The 22,531-nt window shown below is 43.7% G+C and overlaps 3 protein-coding genes across 9 annotated transcripts; 1 reads left to right on the top strand and 2 right to left on the bottom strand.

Annotated features, from left to right (window-relative positions):
• Positions 1-325: 325 nt before the first annotated feature.
• On the bottom strand, positions 326-14,792 carry LOC123743491 (pre-mRNA-processing factor 39). The gene is made up of 19 exons (XM_045721017.1): positions 14,635-14,792; positions 13,496-13,629; positions 12,699-13,283; positions 12,088-12,213; positions 11,757-11,875; positions 11,413-11,580; positions 9,998-10,178; positions 9,354-9,461; positions 8,879-9,043; positions 8,289-8,415; positions 7,801-8,069; positions 7,462-7,646; positions 6,723-6,797; positions 6,447-6,561; positions 5,127-6,128; positions 4,454-4,535; positions 4,113-4,276; positions 698-753; positions 326-530 (listed from the first exon to the last, which is right to left on the bottom strand). Exons 1-15 carry the CDS (start codon positions 14,645-14,647, stop codon positions 6,036-6,038), a joined length of 2,463 nt encoding a protein of 820 aa, XP_045576973.1. The 5' UTR covers positions 14,648-14,792; the 3' UTR covers positions 326-530; positions 698-753; positions 4,113-4,276; positions 4,454-4,535; positions 5,127-6,035.
• Positions 333-13,564, bottom strand: rs30 (40S ribosomal protein S30; the record flags this gene model as incomplete). Its single annotated transcript, NM_001146588.1, is given in 8 exon segments — positions 333-530; positions 698-753; positions 4,132-4,276; positions 4,454-4,535; positions 5,127-5,164; positions 6,886-6,913; positions 11,404-11,423; positions 13,539-13,564. Coding segments are annotated over 4 exon segments (402 nt in total). The 3' UTR covers positions 333-404.
• Positions 14,793-17,658: 2,866 nt separating the features above from the next.
• Positions 17,659-20,854, top strand: LOC106608083 (ADP-ribosylation factor 6). Of its 7 annotated transcripts, none has more exons than XM_014205782.2 (3): positions 17,659-17,940; positions 18,113-18,198; positions 18,878-20,854. In XM_014205782.2, the coding sequence occupies exon 3, from the start codon at positions 18,906-18,908 to the stop codon at positions 19,431-19,433; it is 528 nt and encodes a 175-aa protein (XP_014061257.1). In that variant the 5' UTR covers positions 17,659-17,940; positions 18,113-18,198; positions 18,878-18,905; the 3' UTR covers positions 19,434-20,854. The 7 variants fall into 7 exon arrangements, with proteins under 7 accessions (XP_014061257.1, XP_045576971.1, XP_014061256.1 ...); XM_045721015.1 differs by having other exon boundaries at positions 17,661-17,940; positions 18,113-18,406; XM_045721016.1 differs by having other exon boundaries at positions 17,753-17,940; positions 18,092-18,198.
• The last annotated feature ends 1,677 nt before the right edge of the window (positions 20,855-22,531 follow it).

The following is a 22,531-nucleotide window of genomic DNA, read 5'->3' as shown; positions in this document are numbered from 1 at the left end:
CACCCCTCACTATTGTCATTGCTTGCACTAATTGTCTACATAACCTGGTTCAAGTATTCATGATATTACCCTGAAGAAGGCACAGTGATGCTGAAACATTGGTGATTTACCCAATAAATCACTGGGAGTTTATATGGAGTGTGCGACTATTTATAGCCATTATCAGGTAGAACAGAAAACCAGCAGAACTGCAGGCTCAGATTCAAAACCCCTGAACAAGAAAGTATCAAATAATTTGTCAATGTGTTGTCCAAACAAGTTTCTAATAAGTAAATGATAGGATTTTTTAATATCTCAAATTCATAAACACCCAAGACATGAGATCTTTATTTAGTCCAAGCCAAATCTTTATTCTGTACAGGAGGAAAACCTTTCAGCATTCTCTTGAGGGGGGGACAGGGTTCTTAGGAGTTGGCGTTGGGGCCCTTCTTCTTGCCGAAGGTGGGCACAACATTGACGAAGCGCCTGTTGTACTGGATGCGACGCTTGGCACGACCAGTCTTCTTCTTCTTCTTCTCCTGCTTGTCAACCTGGAGCGATAGAGGGACAGTGCTATGGTCCTTACTATGCAGAAATACATTATTTAGCAGACACTAATCCAGGAACTATAACGAGTTTGAAACAACGGCCACAAAACCAACTACCATAATGTCATAAAGAGTATATGTTTAAAAATATGCAGAAAGTATCTGCTGACCTTGGGTGTCTGTCCCCGCACTTTACCGGCACGGGCCAGGGAGCCATGGACCTTTCCTGGTGGGGAGAGAAAGCAAAGAGATTATCCCAAGTGAACATACAGCAATGGAAATGACAATAAAAGACCTTCACAGAGCATTGGGGCAGCAGGTAGCGGAGTGGTTAGAGCGTTGGACTAGTAACCGAAAGGTTGCAAGTTTGAATCCCCGAGCTGACAAGGAACAAATCTGTCGTTCTGCCCCTGAACAAGGCAGTTAACCCACTGTTCCTAGGCTGTCATTGAAAATAATTTGTTCTTAACTGACTTGCCTAGTTAAATAAAAGGTCAAAAAATAAAAAAAATAGTTAACTGCTGATCTTGAATGGAGTTGTGCATTCAGAAATGATTTAAACCCCTTGACTTTCCACATTTTGTTACATTACAGCCTTATTCTAAAATGTATTCATTGTTTCCCCCCCATCAAATCTACACACAATACCCATGACAAAGCAACAACAGGTTTTCAAAAATGTTTGCCAATGTATTAAACAAAGCCAATTTAATATTACATTTACTTAAGTATTCAGACCCTTTACTCAGTACTTTGTTGAAGCACCTTTGGCAGCGATTACAGCCCCGATTCTTCTTGGGTATGACGATACAAGCTTGGCACACCTGTATTCGGGGAGTTTCTCCTATTCTTCTCTGCAGATCATCTCAAGAACTGTCAGGTTGGATGGGGAGCGTCGCTGCACAGCTATTTTCAGGTCTCTCCTGAGATGTTCGATCAGGTTCAAGTCCGGGCTCTGGCTAGGCCACTCAAGGACATTCAGAGACTTGTCCTGAAGCCACTCCTGCGTTGTCTTGGCTGTGTGCTTAGGGTCATTGTCCTGTTGGAAGGTGAACCTTTGTCCCCGTCTGAGGTCCTGAGCGCTCTGGAGCAGGTTTTCACCAAGGATCTCTCTGTACTTTACTTTACTCGTTCATCTTACCCCTCAATCCTGACAAGTCTTCCAGTCCCTGCCGCTGAAAAACATCCCCTCAGCATATATGCTGCCACCACCATGCTTCACCGTAGGTATGGTGCCAGGTTTCCTCCAGACGTGACGCTTGGCATTCAGACCAAAGAGTTCAATCTTGGTTTCATCAGACCAGCGAATATTGTTTCTCAAGGTCAGAGTTCTTGGATGCCTTTTGGCAAACTCCAAGCAGGCGGTCTTTTTGCTAAGGAGTGGCTTCAGTCTGGCCAATCTACCATAAAGGACTGATTGGTGGAGTGCTGCAGAGATGGTTGTCTTTCTAGAAGGTTCTCCCATCTCCACAGAGGAACTCTGGAGCTTTGTCAGTGTGACCATCAGGTTCTTGGTCACCTCCCTGACCAACACCCTTCTCCCCCGATTGCTCAGTTTGGCCGGGCAGCCAACTCTAGGAAGAGTATTGATGGTTCCAAACTTCTATCATTTAAGAATGATGGAGACCACTGTGTTCTTGGAGACCTTCAACACTGCAGAAATGTTTCAGTACCCTTCCCCAGACCTGGGCCTTGACACAATCCTGTCTCAGAGCTCTACGGACAATTCCTTTGACCTCACGGCTTGGTTTTTGCTCTGACATGCACTGTCAACTGTGGGACTTTATATAGACAGGTGTGTGCCTTTCAAAATCAATTGAATTTACCACAGGTGGACTCCAAGTTGTAGAAACATCTCAAGGATGATCAATGGAAACAGGATGCACTTGAGCTCAATTTCGAGTCTCATAGCAAAGGTTCTGTATACTTATGTAAATAAGGCATGTTTTTATTATTGAAAAATGTCTAAAACCTGTTTTTGCTCTGTCATTATAGGGTATTGTGTGTAGAAAAAAAAGAGGAAACATTTTAGAATTATGCTGTGACATAGCAAAATGTGGAAAAGGTCAAGGGTTCCAACCCTATTTCTTTCAAAAATCCAATCCTCTCATAGCTGTGATTATATTCAATGGAGGAAGGATACATTTTCAAAGTATTCAAATCAGGACACATTGAGATCATGTACAGGACTTCATAAACCATTGTAGCATGCTGTATTTGGTTCTCCATCATTTTAGTCTTATCCAAAGCCACTTATAAGAGCAATTAGGGCTAGGAGTGCATTCTGACGAAGACAACAAAAGGTAATCAAACTTTTATAATAGTAAATATGATTATGGTGAGTGCTAAACTTGCCGGGTGTCTAAATAGCGAGCCCGTGATGCCTGGGCTATGTACTTAGAATATTGCAAAATGTGCTTTCACCAAGAAGCTATTTTAAAATCGGACATATCGAGTGCATAGAGGAGGTCTCTATCTATAATTCTTAAAATAATTGTTATGCTTTTTGTGAACGTTTATCGTGAGTAATTTAGTAAAATGTTAGCGAATTCCCCGGAAGTTTGCGGGGGGTATGCTAGTTCTGAACGTCACATGCTAATGTAAAAAGCTGGTTTTTGATATAAATATGAACTTGATTGAACAAAACATGCATGTATTGTATAACATAATGTCCTAGGGTTGTCATCTGATGAAGATCATCAAAGGTGAGTGCTGCATTTAGCTGTCTTCTGGGTTTTGGTGACATTATATGCTGGCTTGAAAAATGGGTGTCTGATTATTTCTGCCTTGGTACTCTGCTGACATAATCTAGTGTTTTGCTTTCGTTGTAAAGCCTTTTTGAAATCGGACAGTGTGGTTAGATTAACGAGAGTCTTGTCTTTAAATAGCTGTAAAATAGTCATATGTTTGAGAAATTGAAGTAATAGGATTTTTAAGGTTTTGAAAATCGCGCCACAGGCTGCAAGTGGCTGTTACGTAGGTGGGACGCAAGCTTCCCACCTAGCCCATAGAGGTTAAATAAGTTGAATATTTTATCAACGTTTATGATGAGTATTTCTGTAAATTGATGTGCTCATTCACCGGACGTTTTGGGAGGCAAAACATTTCTGAACATTACACGGCAATGTAAAATGGGTTTTTTGGATATAAATATTAACTTTATCGAGCAAAACATACATGTATTGTGTAACATGAAGTCCTATGAGTGCCATCTGACGAAGATCAAAGGTTAGTGATTCATTTTAGCTGTATTTCTGGTTATTGTGACACCTCTCTTTGCTTGGAAAATGGCTGTGTGGTTTTTCTTGTTTAGGTGCTGTCCTAACATAATCTGTTATGCTTTCGCCGTAAAGCCTTTTTGAAATTGGACAATGTGTTTGGATTAACGAGAAGTGTATCTTTAAAATGGGATATAATAGCTGTATGTTTGAGAAATTTGAATTATGAGATTTTTGTGGTTTTGAATTTACTGCCCTGCTATTTCACTGCCTGTTGAATAGTGTGTCCCACATACCCCAGAGAGGTTAAGGATTCGAACCAGCAACCTTTTGGTTACTGGCCCAGTGCTCTTAACCGCTAGGATACCTGCTGCCCGAGTACTGACCTCCCAGAAGTCGGCCAGCCACTTCCAAGGTGCAGTACTCAGAGATGCCACAGTCCACCAGAGAGGAAGAGTCCTCCAAGGGGGAACTGTCCAGCAATAGCACCTGGTCCTCCATTAGGAGACCCTCCAGAGTCTGGACATGGAGCTGAAATAACCCAAAAGACATACTTACTGGTTTGCTCCAGACATGGATACATCCAAACAATTTACATGCATGTGACAAATCAAGACAATGTAACAAGACCAGGTGGAACTGTAGACTCAAGACAGTAAACCAATTACACCACAATGATCATTGATTTATCCAAGCGTGGCCTCTCACCTTTATTTCTCTGACGGTCTCCTGTCCGGTCACCTCAAGGGTGTGAGTGTTCTGGGCACGCAAGAAGAGCTGCATCTTGATGCTGTGGATAGGAAGAGATGGTTCGTTAGCTTTTAGTATGAGAACAGTTGGCAGCAAACGGGGTGTCATTGGTCCACATGTGACTTGAATCTTGAATCCGCTCTAAAAAGCAACGACGACTGAGCTAGGGATGACGACGCATCGACATATTGCCTGCCTAGGTGGCACATCTGTTAGATACCAATAGAAATAAGCAATTTAGGAACCAATAACTACCACTACGCAGCAAAGACAGAGCAATGCTAGCTAACATAGCTGTAAGGTTTGGAAGTTGACTGGCTAGCTAAAGTTGCATTTAGACATACCTAGGCAGGCAATATGTTTGCAAATCAGCAACACGAGGATGTATTATAGTTACGACCATAACTAACAGCTACGCATCCATGGTCGTTTGATTAACTAGTCAGCCATATAACTAAACTTGCTAGCCACATGGTGCACGCGGTTCCGGAAAAACTATATAAAAAAAAAAAGCTCAATATAAGACAATATAATACACAATTATTCGTCGTGGATGAAGTACTTATTCCGAGCTTATAGTCTGTAATGTGTATGATAGGCAATATTTTAAATACATTTGCACAGGCCTTACCTCGGTTGATGCTAGTCGTTCAACACTATGCAAAAAAAGGACTTTCGGAGCGTAGGCGGTGCGCATGTGTCGACGTGTGACGCAGATAAGGCTGAGGGCACTACCATAAAAATCCTATGGGAATTGTATTCATGAATAAAAGTTTTCTATAAGTTTGTATACAAATATAATTGTAAATGTTTGCCTGTCATACAGAAACATGTAATGATATGATACATCATGCTGTTTCAACCGCTGGATCTAGAGAGTAAACAGAATCAGCTTTTTATCTCTGGATCACACCTTCCCTCCATGAGTATCTACATGATTGGTTACATGTGAATACGCTTCAATATGTTCGTTTGGTTTAATTTCGCCGCAATGGCGGTGACGTTAATATCGTACAAATATGGGTTAATGCAGGGAATTACAAAACACAAACATGACATGATATTCATTCTTTATTATGAAATAAAAACATTTTCATTCATTTCTGTTTTTGTCCCAGGAAACAAAAACCATCTTAAAAAGCTCACATTTTAGGAAAGCAGAGAAGAGGCTCAGGGAGGAGCATAGCTGGTACCACTACCTCCATACAAATATATAATCTGTATCAAACATAACTAGATTCCACCCACTGAGATTTCGACGAGGAACCAAATTATGCAGTCAATCAAAAAATTGAAAACATCATTGAGTCTTTTCAACTGAGAAAATAAAATTCATATGAAGTCCGCATCAACACATATGCGCAAGCAACACAAAAAGCAGCCGGCCAGTGAATGAATGACAATGGTGATGACAGTAAATGTGGCAATCTAATGGCCAACTGAAACAAATGACATCACACAGAAGGCGGGGCTAGCTGAAATGAGCAATTGGGCTGGGTAGAAAGGATGCTTCCTCTCATCTCTCTTTGTCTGCAAGACCTTATGTGGGTGGAGGGGGGTAGTACTGGTTATACTGCTGGGAATACTGGTTGTACTGTCCCCAGGAGTTCTGTCCCCAGTTGTTGTACTGTTGCTGGAGAAGGAAAGCAAAGAAAGAGAAGGTTAGTTGGCATTCCTTCAAATACTTAGAATCTCATTCCAGCGTTAGGGTCACCAGATGAAGAGAATAGAGTGCAACAGTATCATACTCCCATTTTCTACTCATTGAGAAGCAAATTTTGCCTCGAGTCTTGTGTCAGGGATGGTATGACATTTGTCACCAAGGCATAGTATAGTGAAAATACTCAGAGGCCAGTGAATTAGATACACCCATCTAGTACCAGGTCAGCCCCCCCCCCCACAAATTGGGTGTAAAACTGTGTTTGACTCTGCTCTTTATCATAGGACTCACCTGGTACCAGTTGTAGTTGTAGGCAGAGTTGTTACCCTGCATATCTCCCTGCATCATGTGCCCTGAGCCTGAGTGCTCGTCTGTACGCTGTCTCTTCGACTCAGTTTCCTGTGAGCTGCAGGGACACAAAGGAACAGGTTCAGGTCAATCAAGAGCACCCAAATAACCAATTCAAGCATGGTGATTCACAACGAGCTTTGAAGTGTTCTACCAATCCTATTGTTTTGTACTCAATGACATCAATGTTAAGCTGAGGGAAGTGAACTAAAATCTTACCCATTCTCTGCTTTCCTCTTTGCCGACTCGTTTTCTTTCAGAAGCTTCTGGTGTTCATCGTACGCAGTCACTAACCTGTGAGGGTTAAAAATAATACATGGTTGAGATTAAAAAGACTCACTATGCAGAAATCGCTCCGCCATTTCCTGGTTGCAAAAATTCTAGTTCGCCTAATTTCAGTTTGTGACAAAACAAGTCTAGTGTAGACTAGGGGTGTCAAAATCATTCCATGGAGGGCCTAGTATCTGCTGGTTTTTGTTTTTTCCCTTTCAATTAAGACCTAGACAACCAAGTGAAGGGAGTTCCTTACTAATTAGTGACCTTAATTCATCAATTAAGTACAAGGGAGGAGCAAAAACCCGCAGACACTCTGCCCTCCGTGGAATGAGTTTGACGCGTGGTGTAAAGAATCATTGCACTATCCAAAACCGCGGTGAAATATCTTTTCCATAACCAAAAATAAAGTTTTCAGCTGGTGTACTAAACCGAAAGTAACACGACACAAAAACTAAACAGGAAGCATAGCAAGTGCAACAGAGCTACCGCTTCTTAGACTTGCTTCCAATGAGAATGACAGATCTATAAATCACAGATCAATGTGAATTTGGTCGGGTCGCCCAGAAAAGTACATATTGTAGCTCCAAGTGGAAAGGGCACAGTCATTCACAGACTAATTTGAACACTGGTCCTGAAACATTCATTCATTGTATTTGAAAGTAGGTTCTGCAGGTGAACTGACTTGTTGATGTCGCTGCCAAAGTCCTGGAGGAACTCGACCTTGCGCTGAGAGAAGGTGAGACGGGAGTCGAGGGGCAGTGGGCTGCTCAGGGCACGGTCGAAGCAGGCCAAGATGTCCACTTCGTTCTGCTGCACGTCCCCACTGTACTCCAGTTCCAGCAGGTTCAGATACAGTTTAGCACTCGCCTGGGAGAGGCACACACACAACGCAGATTAATGACGAACTCAAATGGTTTCTCCAAATCAAACTCCCTTCGGCACCATGCGTCTCAATAACACATCTCAATATCAAGAACCTGTACCAAGTGACTCCATTCCTCCTCTAGTTTTGTGCTCTTACCTGGTCCTTGTCTATGGCTTCCAGCAGCACCTTGCGGGCCTTGGCGAGGCTTCTCTGCACCTTCAGCAGCTGCCGGGCCAGCTTCACGGCGTAGAACGACATCTCGCTGGTGTTCTTCCCCGACGCAATCGCCTCCCTCAGCAGGGCCTCCGCCTCCTCCAGGTTGCCGTGGCGCCGCTCCAGGCTGACCCGCCGCAGACGCACCATAGCTAGGGCTGGTACCGCAGCCTCCAGAGCCTTCAGGATGCGGCGCGCCTCCGCTATGTTCCCTGCAAGGAAACAAATGACAGAAACTCAGTTCCACTTCTGGGTTGAATGTTTCTAACTAGTTTTTGTAGAGAGGCTACCAATCCATTTGAACATGTATTACGTGATTGGCTCAGCCTCATTTGAATGTACCCGTTTGTAAATCACTTCGGACAATAGCATCTGCTAAAGGTCTAATGACGTGAATGTGATGTCAAGAGGGATCTAGAAACACCACTCACCCTGTTGCTCCTCGAATGCGGCCCACAGCAGGTGAATATTGGGCTTCTTGGTCAGGTGGATGGTACACGCCTTCTTGTACACATGTCTCACTCCATCAATGCTGTAGCCTTCTATATATTTTGCATACTTCAGAGAAGCAAGAGAGGAGGGTTGGAGGAATAGAGGGACGGGGTGGATGGAAAGAAGGTGGAGAGAGAAGACGAGGAGAGGATGGGGACGACAACATTTTAAACACCCATTTCCAGTTTACTCAACCAGTGAATTTCTTCATTGACAAGATCGTGTTTTTAGAAATGTTCTTTGTAAACCCATCAGCACCTTCATGGAACCAATAAGATAAGTTTCTGTAAGGTAGTGGGAGACGGAGAAGATGCAACGTAGTAGTTGGCAAATGCTGGAGTCAAATCTTGTGTGGCAAAGCTGGCCATCCCCTAATACAACAGATACAGTGAGTCACAGATCAACGATACACGCAAAGAAGAGATGTGCAGGACGATTTACTGTTGTCAGGAAGTGATGAAATCGTGGATAGGGGAAGTGCGGGGGGGTTCATTATTTTTGTGGTGTCAAAGGTTAAGGGTTGGGTTACCTTTGTCCAGAAGTCCTCGTAAAGAGCACAGGCGATGAGGCAGCGTTCGAACAGAACGACCACACGTTCGGGAGTGCCGTTTTCGATCTCATAGTCCAGGTACTCCTTCCAATTGCTGAGCTGGGTCTTCTCCAGGGCTTTGACATGGAAGTAGGGGCGTTTTATCTACAGGGGGAGAGGAGAAACAGAGCATTCAAAATGGTGCAAGGACAAAAATAACCACTTTGGAGAATTAGGGATAGTTACCCCAAAAATCAACAATTGTCCGATATTTTTATACATCCTATTCCATCTATTTTGTAGACATCTGCAGGCCTCAATCCCAAATGAATGGGAAAGAGTGGCACCATCCCATCCAATCTCAACCCAGCTTGACAAAGCCCACTTTCGAGGTATGTGAACTATTCCTTTTAGCAATATGAAATATAAATTGGATGATATTCTGATCATTAAAAAGATAGGTGTCAGTACTCACCCCTTCCTCGAAGGCCCAGCGTTTGCTGACCTCCTGCTCGTTTTGGTTGAACACCTCCTGGCGCGACTCGATCACCTTGTGTCGCATGTTCTCAATCTCCGTCACCCTCTACACAGAACACAAGACACTCAATGTTAACCTCCTCACTTCACTTTAAAACAAATCTCCTTTACAATCTCATTCTCCACTGATGTGCAAACTGCATGTCCAGCTGCCAAGATTATTTACATCACCATGAGGCCGAGAGAGCCAGAGACTAGCAGGGGCCCTGCCTGTCGAAGGCGAGGGGGCCGACCCAGGGAACGAGACCCGACCCGGGGCAGGGTATGTACCGTATGCACCCTGCCTGTAGGCCAGCCCTGGTGCTGGGGACCGGAAAGGACGAGGGGTCACTCGACTTGGCCAGCCGGCCCACGATCCATCCATTCCTGACCCACTTTAAGTCGAGTCCCTGACTGGATGATGCCAACTTGAATCCCCCACGTACTCATTGGCCTGGCTGCTGACGGAAAGACACCTCTTCAAACCTGCACAGATTTGTGTTTCTCTCCAAGGATGATGATGAGGCGAGGGCCTCTTTCCTAACTCTCTGGCATGTTGTGGCATATCAACCCCTCCTCGAGGGTGAGGAGGTGGAGTCGTACCTTTGCAGGATCTGGGAGGTCTTCGGTGCCTGGCGGGAGCTCCTCAGCAGGTGTTTCTTCCTCTCCTTCCCCATTGGCTGCAGCTGCTACGTTGGCTTTGGCTAGCTCCACCCTCAGTTGGACAAACTCCTCCTCTGACAGGAAGTGTTTGGGGTTGTTGTTCTGCACATGCTCTTTGAACCTGCGAAGAGACATTCAATACATCACTAGGACAACCAAAACTACTACCAGAGAATCAAATTGTATTTGTCACATGCTTCGTAAACAGGAGTAGACAAACAGTGAAAGGTTAACTTATGGGCCCTTACTAACAATGTAGATAGACAAATATTTAAAATAACAACAAGGAATAAATACAATGAGTAATGATAACTTGGCTATATACACACAGGGTACCAGTAAAGTCAATGTGCAGGGGTAGGAGGTAATTGAAGTAGATGTATACATATTGGTAGGTAAGTGACTAGGCAACAGGATACATAATAAACAGTAAAAGCAGCGTATGTGATGAGTCGAAAGAGTTAGTGCATAAAGGGTCAATGCAGATAGTCCGGGTAGGTATTTGGATAACTATTCAGCATTCTTACAGCTTGGGGGTAGAAGCGGTTCAGAATCCTGCCATGCGGTAATGGAGAGAACAGTCTACGACCTGGGTTTCTGGGGGATGAATTTTTTTTATGGCCTTCCTCTGACATCACCTGGTATAGAGGTCCTGGATGGCAGGGAACTCGGCCCCAGCCATGTACTGGGCCGTACGAACTACCCTCTGTCGCACCTTGCCATCGAAAGCTAAGCAGTTGCCATAGCATGCCCGAAAGTGAGTGTGGCTGACAAGGGTACAACTATTGCCAGTGTTCAGTATTTGATTTCTCTTAGCTACCCACTACCCAAGATGTTGACCATAACAGAAATAGAATGAATAGAATGGACGTCCCCATTCAAGTCAATGATGGCATAATGGGCGGACTGGCAGCCATTTTGAGTGTACCCATGCCAGAAAGTAAAAGCGGGTATACCCTTCAATCTAAGTCAGTACTTTCTGGGATCCTTGGGACCTCCCTACCGTAACATTTTAAAATGTCAACTTCAATGGGGGTGGGGGGGTCCCAAGGAAGCAGATTTTGCATAGACCCTTCAATCTGTGACTGGTTGAGTCAACTCAAATGACGTTAAAACAAATAGATTCCATGAGCTAGGTCAGTTAACATCGTTATACATTTCCATGACAATCCAGCATCAGTAGCGAGCATCCCAAATGACCATGGAAATTATTGCATCATAATACCAGGCGGGCCATGAGTTTACAAATTGAATTGCCAGGGTTAGTGTCTCCAAGCACTTTGTATTAATTCTATAACCATAACCCTCATGGATGATTTATCAGAACCCATTGTGAATGAGCTGACCCCTCGTACCTCTGGAGGTGCTGTGAGTAGAGCTGGGTGGGGATGCCCAGGATGCGGTCGTAGATGGCCGTGACGTTAGCCAGTTTCTCCTGCTCCGTCTCCCAGTTGATGTAGGCCTCCCACAGACGGTCAGAGCGGAAGTCTGTCCCTGCTGCCAACACAGCATGCTCATACGCACTGTGGGAAAGAACATAGGGCACTGTTAATCATGTAGTCTGACCTGAAAAGATCAGTAAGACATGTCGTTTTGATTGTTGAAGTGTCACCATGCACAAAGCTTTTACAGGAGTGTGTGTTGAGGTGAGTGAGATTCGGTCTTTCACTTTTCAGTGAAGACAAGGATCTTTACTCACGCTCTAATGCGTACTGGTGTCTCTGGGTCTTCATGGTCAGCGTTGTCCTTGATGAAGGACATGTAGTGAAGCCACAGATCAACACTGAGGGGGATGGCCTGCACACCTCGTCGGTACACCTGGGGACAGGAGACAAAAGGACATTGATGAATGAGACGGACTGAAAAGCCAATGACTGCCACAGCAAGGACCCAAAAAGTAGAGAGAACAAAGCAGACAGAACAAACTAACCCTGGCAAATCCTTTCAGATCAACACAGAGAATAGGTGGAGAAGTCCATTTACACTATTGACTACATCAGCGGCGAAAGACAAGCTCATTTCACACTTACCTCCTCTGCCACCTGCACATTGCCATGCTTCTTCTCCATGTCAGCAAACTTCTTCCAGTAGCCGTAGCAGTAGGGGTAGTGCAGGAAAAACGCATCAAACGCCTTCCTCACAACACCGAGATGATTCTGAGGAAAAAATATCAATTATAACTTGCTTCCTGCCAGACAATTTTCATCAATGTGACTTTAACCAAACCAAGCCACATATTCATCGAACCACAGGCTCTCCAATGCTGTTCCGGGAGAGCTACTCTCCTGTTGCATCCGTGCTATCTGCGATCCGTAGGACGTCCCTACCACATTGAAGTTGAAAGGTAAAAGGGTTAGGTAAGGGTTAAAGTTAGGGTAGGGACATCAAGGAGTCCTTGATAGCACTGACTAAACCAGCTAATTCTTTTAGAATCAGGTGTGATGGATTAAAGTTGGAGGGGGAAAAAATGGTGGCTCTCCAGGAACAGGATTGGAGCCCTGATCTAACCCTTTAATCAATCAGGTTTAGTCGCATTGAGATTTTAAAATGTAGTTTTCAATACAGAAGACTATGAGAGCAGATTACACCTATTCACAATACAAGGGTCCACATAAAGATTCCGGGACTTCTCCACGCTCACCTCTTGCTCCACATACTGCAGCAGGTAGACCCAACCATTGAAGTCTTCAGGGTTCTCCTCACACCCTTTAACCAGCTTCTCATACTCAGCAGGGATGAGGGGCTCTGTGGGGACAGCTGGTTCCTCAGCTGGTACCTCAACAGGTTCCCCCTGCTCGGTCATCTCTTTGGATTCTTCCAGCTCCATGTTAGCTGGGCTTCCATCTTCTGCAACCATTGGTGGCTGGGCTTGGGCTGGATCTCGTTGCTGTTCTACAGCCTCTGACATCTTCTCACCCCGCATCAAAGACTCACCCTGCATCAAAGACTCTGTGGCATTCGCTTGGTTGTTCTGTCCATCCTTGCTTTCTTCCTCTGACGACGCTTCCATTTGGTTCTGTTGTTCTACCGGGGGAGAACAAAACTGATCATCTGAATCCTCCTCTTGGAAGAGCTTGGCACTCGCTAGCTGGAAGTGCTGCACTGCTTGTTCAACTGATCCCAGATCAGACTGCTGGTCCTGGTGCTGCTTGATTACCTCCGGTGACGACTGATCTGACTCTGAGTCAGTGTCGTGGATAACTGTGGTGAGGTTGTCAGGAGGAACCTGGTGGGAAGAAAAGTAGGCAAAGGGCACTGTTTGAAACGACAACATTATTTAAAGTTGAAAGCATTGTGGTTTACTCGGACTGCAAGCAAAAAAACATGACATTGGCTATGTGGTGTTTAGAGTAATGATGACAGGGCATTGTCTTTGTGGTTACGCTCAGAGGCATTTCTCGATTTCCCAGAGCAAACCTGTCTATTTTCACCACTGACCTGGTCCATGGTCCATTCAGCAGGGTGCGTGAGGACAGGCAGGTCTGGGAGGAAACCATCTCCGTTGCCCTCCATGGCTGGGGAGTCCCCACTCTCAGAGCTGTCTGTGTCCAACATCCCCGTCATGGGCTCATCTGAGAGATGCAGGTTTGGAAAGGGACACAAGTTGCACATCAATCGACAACACAACATCAAAAAGGGTTGAGGGTAACTATTAGCTTTGGCTTACAGGAAAGTGTTTTAGAATCTGGAGTGGATCCAGACAATATTGACATAACTGGGTTATTGTGGGTTCTTTGGGCATTTCTACAAGTGCACGAAAAAAAATCCTTATCAACCAAGGTTTGACATTCAATAAAATCTGTATGGCTGATCCAAATGTGCCCACATATCCAGATATGGCTAGATAGGTAACGTTAAGATACATGTATTTATCATACGTGCTCCAGATATTAACCTAAACCATTCAAGTCAAACTCAACTGCGATTATTCAAATAACTGTGAGCCAAAGAATCCTCACTCTGACCGCATCTGTTGACTTGTTAAGAGCAGTGAGTTGTATAGCATGCTAGCTAGCTGACTACAGGTGCGCATGCTGGTGATAGTAGCACGTTATGTATCTAGTTAAACAACATTTAATCCGGTCAATCAACTAGTTAGCTACTGAAATAACTAGCTATAGACTATTTTTTTTATAGTTAGCTAGAACTTTTGGTCATCATTCAAGAACGGCACATAATTGTAAAATTGGCTTAGCAACCTACTGCAGTCAGTATTTAACTAGCTAGTTACATCATTGGTCAGTACACACTCAATGATGTTAGCTAGCTAGCGTAGTTAGAGATGTTTGAATTACCAAACTAGCTACCCACTCTGTAGGCATCCTCGAAAATAAAACGTTAGTAACGTTACTGCGTGTTGTGATAAATATTGTAACTAGGGAAAGGTGACCGTTTAATTCTAATCCCAAATAATTGTCTAAAAGTTAGGGCTTCAACCTTGCCTCGGTTTAGGCCTAGTTAGCTAACTAGCCAGACCGCACACGTCCACCATCTTCACGTTGTTACAGCAACCAAACTGGTAAATTCGCGAAATTAAATACAACATTTGCGCAAAGAGGAGGTTTGCGACAACTTACCAATATCTTCCATGGAAATTAGATGAGACAAATGTGTATTTCAGATACTTCAAACTTATGTAACCGCGTTTCTACTCTCATTCTCCAGCGACAACTTCGAGGAAGGGCACAGAAGACGCACATGCGTACTGTAGTGCCATGGGGGCGGGTCCACTATAACGTAACCAAGAATGGTATAAATTGGGTTCGAGACCTGAATGCCGATTGGCTGAAAGCCGTGGTATATTTAAGCAATAAGGCCCGAGGAAGTGTGGTATATGTACAATATACCACGGCTAAGGGCTGTGCTTAACCACAACGCAACGCGGAGTGCCTGGACACAGCCCTTAGCCTTGGTATATTGGCCACATAGCACAAACCCCCTAGGTGCCTTATTGCTTAAATATACCATGGCTTACCAACATAATACATTGGTTACCGACGTAATTCGAGCAGTAAAAATACATGTTTTGTTATACCCATGGTATACAGTCTGATATGCCACAGCTGTCAGCCAATCAGCATTCAGGGCTCGAACCACCAGTTTATAACAGACTTTATACCATAGGTATGACAAAACATGTATTTTTACTGCTCTATTTATGTTGGTAACCAGTTTATAATAGTAATAAGGCACCTTGGGGGTTTGTGGTATATGTCCAATATACCTTGGCTAAGGGCTGTGTCCAGGCACTCCGCATTGCATTGTGTCGTGCATAAGAACAGCCCTTAGCCGTGGTATATTGGCCATATACCACACCCCCTCTGGCCTTATTTCTTAAATATATCCAGCTACTTGTGTCTGTCTGTAATGAATACAACAACTGTAGCCAGTAGAGGCTGCAGTCACTGATTTATGCAAAAGGTGAGAGTTACCATTGCCATTCAGAATAAGAGGATAGGAGAATAACCTTCCTGTAAATAGTTGACACTATTTTACATCATCATTTAACATTGAATTTAACATTGAAGTGTTGAATAATGTAAATGTAGGCAACATATAAATCCAACAATAGCCTATGTGTGATTGAAAGCATTCTGTCTGGCTGCATCACCGCCCTCAAACGAATGGCTCTCCAGAGGGTGGTGCGGTCAGCCCAACGCATCACCAGGGGCATGCTGCCTGCCTTCCAGGACATTTACAGCACTCAGTGTCAAAGGAAGGCCAAGAAAAGCATCAAGGACCTCAGCCACCCGAGTCACGGTCTGTTCGCTCTTCTACCATCTAGCAGACAGAGAAGGTACAGGTGCATCAAAGCCAGGACCGAAAGACTGAAAAACAGCTTCTATCTCCAGGCCATCAGCCTGTTGAACACCTTCTATCTCCAGGCCACCAGCCTGTTGAACACAATCTCCTGTAGTAAGAGACAAAGATAGACTCCCTCACACAAACAGATACACACACACACACACACAAACAGATACACACACACACACACACACAGACATTATAGAGACATTAAACACTGGACCGTTTCTTTATATTGTTCTTCACACTGTAAACCACTGTACATTTACAGCAGTGATGCTGTAATATGTTTTTACAGTAAGAAAAATAGTACTAAAGCAAAATGACAGCATTAAGCTGGCAACTCTGGTGCCACTATAATGCAGTACATTTACAGTGAAAAGTTTTACTGTCTATACTGTATTTTGCACATAGCTCATTTCAATATATTGCATTTTGTTACACTGTTTATACACACTGCATATTTAAATACTGGATTCTTGACATAGCTCACTGTAATATATCTGCTGCTGTACATAGCATTCTTAGTATATATTTTTGGTGTATATATGCATGTATATATGCAAGGATATTGTTTGTGGACTTTAGCTGTAGAGAGGGTCATCGGCTGCCATCTTCTCTCCATCGAGGTCCTGCACAACTCCAGGACAAGGAAGCGTGCAGGAAAGATCACAGGAAAGATCACCCATCCACACCAGTCACCCCTTCCTCCAAAAATTCCCCTCTGGCAGGCGGTTCAGGTCACTCATGACCAAAACCTCCCGCCACCTTAAAAGTTTCTTCCCCCGGGCAATACTGCAATTGCACTCGGTTAATCTCTCTGCATTTAGATATATTCATACCACAGGAGGTTGGTGGCACCTTAATTGGGGAGGATGGGCTCATGGTAATGGCCATCCTCCCCTCAGCAGCCTCCACTGATTCATACTGATACTGTAAATTTGTACATCTACTGTATATCAACTGTATACCCACTGTATATTTGTATATCTGCTAATTCTTATAGCTCTATGCTCACTCTAGCTAGTTGTATATAATGTATGTAAACTTTGTTTAAACTCTGCTGTCTGTATTCTGTCTCTTAGTCTATCACTAGCAGCACCATATCACTAAGTACAATTCTGAGTACGGTATGTGTAAATGTACTTGGTGAATAAAATGGATTCTGATTCTGATCATGATTAAAAATAATTCTAAAGGCTTTATGAACCAAATACTAAATGTATCTCATATCCACAAGTTGTCTGTTTGTACTGTAATGTTAAGAAAATTCTAATTCACAGGAGGCTGGTGAGGGGATGATGGCTAATAATGGCTGGAATGGAGAGAACGGAATGGTTTTAAATACATGGAACCATGCGTTTAATGCGCTTGATACCATTCCATTGATTCCATTCCTGCCATTACTAGGAGCCCGTCCTCCCCAATTAAGGTGCCACCAGCCGCCCGTGATATATATGGCATACTATTTTGTTTATTGTTGCCTTATTATTGATGCAGTTGCTGTTGCAAAAGGAAGGGCTCAAATACAGTATTTAAAAACAAGTTTACAGATGGAAAAATTACCTGCATTCGCTCAATCTGGGCATTGCAAATTCTCACATTACATCCAATGAACAATCACGACGTCATATAATGAGCAGACAATGAAAATGACGTAATCAATAGGGAGATCAGTTTCTCGATGTGTAAAACACAGAAACATAGAATCACAAGACTATTTTAAAACGTGTTGTTTTCTATCATTACACACGAGATATCCCTAAATTATACCAAAGCAACTACATCATTTTTTATTTAGTTTCGAGACAGACAAAACGCGGAGCGACACAGGGCTCAAATGGCGTCCATTTCAACTATCATATGATCGGTTTGCTGCTGAGTCTCTCCGTTTGCGCATGCCAAATGGCGTAGTGCATCTGTGCATGAGCAATCGAGAGGAAGTGGCGGGTGATCTGGGTCCGCACCTTTTCCGGTAACACAGCACTGCCACCACTGTGACTGAGCGATTGTAGAGAGGTAGAGAGGCAAGAGCGGGGATAACCAACCTGGGGACCGGGGGGTTGCCGAAGTTGCAGGTACCTATCGCATTTTCCAACGTGGCTCTTTTTGTGTAAGCTTTTTATTTATATTACGCGCTATTTTCAGCCTAGAATAATGCGCTTTAGACAGAAGGGTAGCCGATTAAAGTTGTGCTCTGTCTGTCTGACACCCCTCCCTTTTCTGAAGCGCTCCGCTCCTGTGTTACAGAGAGAGAGGAAGAGCTGAAAGTCGGAGGAATCAATGACCTTTTGAGCATTCTAGACCTGGATGTCTCGGCGAAGATACGACCGGGGGTAATCTTATCTGTCTCTGTTACAATGAACTACCGAATAGAATCGTTCTTTTGAATCCGCCGATTGGAATAAGGGCAAGTGGACAGCCGGCAGACAAGGAGGAAGTCGGATTTACCACGGGCTTTTGAGAGGGCCTAATTTCTTAAACGCAACTATTAGGCTATATATTTTTTTGTATTCCTCTGTCTACATTATTAAAAACACAAAGGTAGGCCTACGCACCGGGAACTGACATTGGGATTTAAAGATGACGGTGCACTAATCGTTTTAATCAAAGAGACAGTGTTTGAATCGGAGTGTTGTGGATTACGAAAATATTTCCCCACCCTCTCCCGTGCACTGAGACGCCCAATTTTCGAGCACTTAAATTTCCCTTTGAATCCTCTCGAATAGGCTAGCACCCAGCTATTTTTGACAGCTGTTAGTGTAACGGGATATTTGTATCTTTCAGTGGATCATTTTCCATTGACTGACCGTGAAACGTTATCTGGAACTAACTTTTGTTACTGCTACCTTAATTTATACTTGTCAATCCACCACTGATAGACTGTCACGTGGATTTATGCTGTCAGGCAACCTGCTACAGCATTAGAAACAAAAATCTGTTATGTCTGATTTTTAAGAACCATTTCTGCTCTCTTGAAATCATAGGGAAGTAATTTACTTTTTCCCCCCCAAGGAAGTAATATTTATGCACAGCCTACAAGATGGGGAAAATGCTCTCGAAGATCTTTGGCAACAAGGAGATGAGGATATTGATGCTTGGACTTGATGCTGCTGGCAAGACCACCATCCTCTACAAACTGAAGCTGGGCCAGTCTGTCACCACCATCCCAACAGTCGGCTTCAACGTCGAGACAGTCACCTACAAGAACGTTAAGTTCAACGTGTGGGATGTGGGGGGCCAGGACAAGATCCGGCCGCTGTGGAGGCACTACTACACTGGCACCCAGGGCCTCATCTTTGTGGTGGACTGCGCCGACAGGGACCGGATAGACGAGGCCCGCCAGGAGCTCCACCGGATTATCAACGACCGGGAGATGCGGGATGCCATCATCCTGATCTTTGCCAATAAGCAGGACCTGCCCGACGCCATGAAGCCCCACGAGATCCAGGAGAAGCTGGGCCTGACCCGGATCAGAGATAGGAATTGGTACGTTCAGCCCTCGTGTGCTTCCACCGGTGATGGACTATACGAGGGTCTCACCTGGCTCACCTCAAATTACAAATCTTAATGTTCATCACTTCTACGCTCAGCCTGGACTGTTTAGTTACAATAACAAGCAAAAGAGAAGAAGTGAAATGAACAACAGATGGGAAAAAAATGACAACCTGAGGCAATGAATGAATAACATGACTTCTCAGATGAGTAGGCCTATATAAAAGAGAAGTTTGATTATAATCCTCCATTTTTTTTATTTTGATTATGGTGAATGACGCCCCTATAACCCATGTTTTTTATAAACAAAATACAATTCTTTTTGGCTGGCTTTTCTTTCATTTTTTTTGTTCGCTTTGACTCTAGTATACTTCACTCACAGTCTAATCACTTAATAATTCACAAAATATTATTTTCAGAAGCTCTGAAAGATGCAGATAACATTTTTTTTCTCTTGTATGATTTATTTCTGCGGTGGCAGGGTTAGGGTGTGCTATTTTTTTGTCCCTCAGTTATAGATACATTACAGACAGCCTTCTATTCAGTTTTCATACAGTATTCTCATGACCCAATTTCCACCCAAAGGATGGGAAAGGCCAATGCCCCTGTGTGGACGTTACCCGCTCATATCTGCACCGGAAACCAAGGGGCAGATTCAGAATATCAGTTCTCATGGTTCCAAACTGCCACCATGGTTTTTAAAGAGTTAAGAATGTGTATTACGGACATGTAAGGACCTCATGAAGAAGTACTGTTTTCACTTTTGATTGATTGTACAAAATTGTTGAGATGATTGAGGAAAATGTGTTAGTACTTAATTCCTTAAACAGTGATTCCATCCCATGTCTGCTAGGGAGGTTTTCTGAGAAGACACTATGGACACTGCGACATGGATGGATGTCATTGTATTTTTGTTCTGTTTCGGGTCAGAGTCTGTTACCACTGATCTCTTTTTGCCTCTAATCTTCCAAGCGCTTCCATTTCCAGTTGAGTATTTGTAGTTCCGGCTGCCTTTTGGGAAGCCCTGAGTTACAGGTGCACCAACAGAAAGACCGATGGCGTGGTGGAAAGCACCCTCATAGCTAAGTCTTCACTAGGGGTGGGAATGACTACCCTATCCACAAGGGGGTGGGGGGACTACCCTATCCACAAGGGTGTAAGGAATGACTACCCTATCCACAAGGGGGTGGGGGAAACACAATACTATAGGGCCCCTTGACTAAAAGTGCGCACTTGACTCTCTGACTGACTCTTGGGCCCAAGTAAGCAAGTGTTTACTTTTCAACCCAACACCACTTTCATGGTGCTCTGCTCTCCGGTAAATGGGGCCTCCTGCTCAGTTCGTTTAATCCATTCACATCAGTTGTACAGCTCTTCATGCAGTCAGACAAGACTACATGTTCTGTTCATAAGTTATAGATATGAAAATGCTTTGTTTTATTATTTTTGTTCCATTTGCTATGCTGATGAAATAATAAAAATATGTATCCAGATCAACATGGAAGTGGAGATTTTTCAATATGAACCCTGCAACATTTCACATTATCAATGAGCATGTACTTGCCTAAAGGATTTGAAATGTCACGAAAGAGGAAATGAAATTGGGCGTTTATAAGAGTTAGAAGGGGGGAAAAAAGTTGATGTGTGAACTGTGAAGTCAGTTTGGTGTGTTTCCGTTGTGCTCGTGAGTCACCGGCTGTGAATAAGTGATGGTAAGATCTCTGGTTTCAGGGTAGTGATTGGCAGGTAGCTTAGGTCAAACTTTCCAGGCCTACCTCAAGACCTCTATGTATTTCTTAGTCCATCATTAGAATACTGTAGTAGGAGTCTCGTGTATTCAACCCAAAGTGCTTTTTTTGACATTTAGGGACGTGTAAGCAAATCATGTCCAAGCCGTTGTTCTTTTGTGAATTTGTAAGGGGTTCTGTTTTGGAACTCTGTTTCTTCATCCTTTGTCAAACTTGAAGTTTTAAGCAAAGTGAGTCCTAAAGTTGGTGTTGGTTTGAGAACATAGGAGACTGCTGGCAGATTGATATATTGAACCCCACCACTTAGGGGATTACCCTCAAATGGCCACAGTTGAGAGACATCGACTATGAAACTCACTGACACTTGTGTACATAGCGAATAGATAATCTGATTGATGTGGGTCAATCAAACAAAGCTTTGTCCTCAAAAACAAACAACTCAGTGTGTTTGAGTATGTATGTTGACCTGTATAACTATATGGATCCACAGATTTAAATAATACATAAGGCAAGGGGGGAAAAAGTCAGTCACATTTGATCATTCTCATAGTTGCTCAAAGTAAGTTACTGTATTGGCAAATCTGTTGGCAAGTGTACTGTAATGCATTTCAGTTCACACCAATGAGAACTTGCTTGGCGACTGGGCTGGAGGGTGATGTCATCCTTCATGCTTGTGTGACCTGTATAGGGAATAGGGTGTCAGCCGCACAAAAGGCCCCAACCAGCCTGGCTGGCAACTCGCCCTGATCTAGTATCAGTTATTGTTATTCTTATTGTGTTACTTTTTATTATTACTTTTTATTTTAGCCTACTTGGTAAATATTTTCTTTTTGAACTGCACAGTTCATTAAGGGCTTGTAAGTAAGCATTTCACGGTGAAGTCTACACTTGTTGTATTCGGCTCATGTGGCAAATAAAGTTTGATTTGATTTGAGTTTACTGCTCCTTAACCATTAGAGTGGGGGACTGCAAAACTGATCTTAGATCAGTGTCTATGGGCAAGTTAATCTTCTGACAGATGGAGAGGCAGGGTGAATTATTGGTGTGACATCAGCGACTGAAATCAGAAAATGCTAGAAGAAGACAGAGGGAAGATCTCAATTGCATATTCCTCCTGTCGGCTCTCCTCGTCTCCATCTTAAAACCCATTGGACGAGAAAGCCAGAGGTCCCCCCTCTGACGATCTCCTCCAATGGGTTTTGAGAAGGAGGCGAGGAGTATGAAATTGCGATTCTCCCATGCACGTCAGTGTGATTGTTGTTTGGGGTGTGGCCCGGCCGTCCCCGAGTGCTAAGACAGCCAGCCAAGTGTGACGCTTCACTTTTGCTTTTAGATGAGGTTCAGTGTGACCTTTCTGATAAAGAAAAAAACAAGGAGCGGTTTAGGGTTTTGGATATATTTGTAGTATTCTACTCTACAGTTTGTG

The sequence above is a fragment of the Salmo salar genome, chromosome ssa06, assembly GCF_905237065.1.
Source record: "Salmo salar chromosome ssa06, Ssal_v3.1, whole genome shotgun sequence".
Taxonomy (NCBI): Eukaryota; Metazoa; Chordata; class Actinopteri; order Salmoniformes; family Salmonidae; genus Salmo; species Salmo salar.
Note: the sequence above shows the minus strand (reverse complement) of the source record. Positions and strands in the feature narration are given on the sequence as shown.

Excerpts from the sequence above, each read along its gene's own strand:
- LOC123743491 (XM_045721017.1), bottom strand. Across the intron at positions 6,798-7,461 it reads TTTGGCAGCGACATCAACAA|GTTAGTGACTGCGTACGATG; the intron begins GTCAGTTCACCT and ends TAACCCTCACAG. Across the intron at positions 6,129-6,446 it reads ACAACTACAACTGGTACCAG|CAACAGTACAACAACTGGGG; the intron begins GTGAGTCCTATG and ends TTCCTTCTCCAG.
- LOC106608083 (XM_014205782.2), top strand. The coding sequence starts at position 18,906 with ATGGGGAAAATGCTCTCGAAGATCTTTGGCAACAAGGAGATGAGGATA.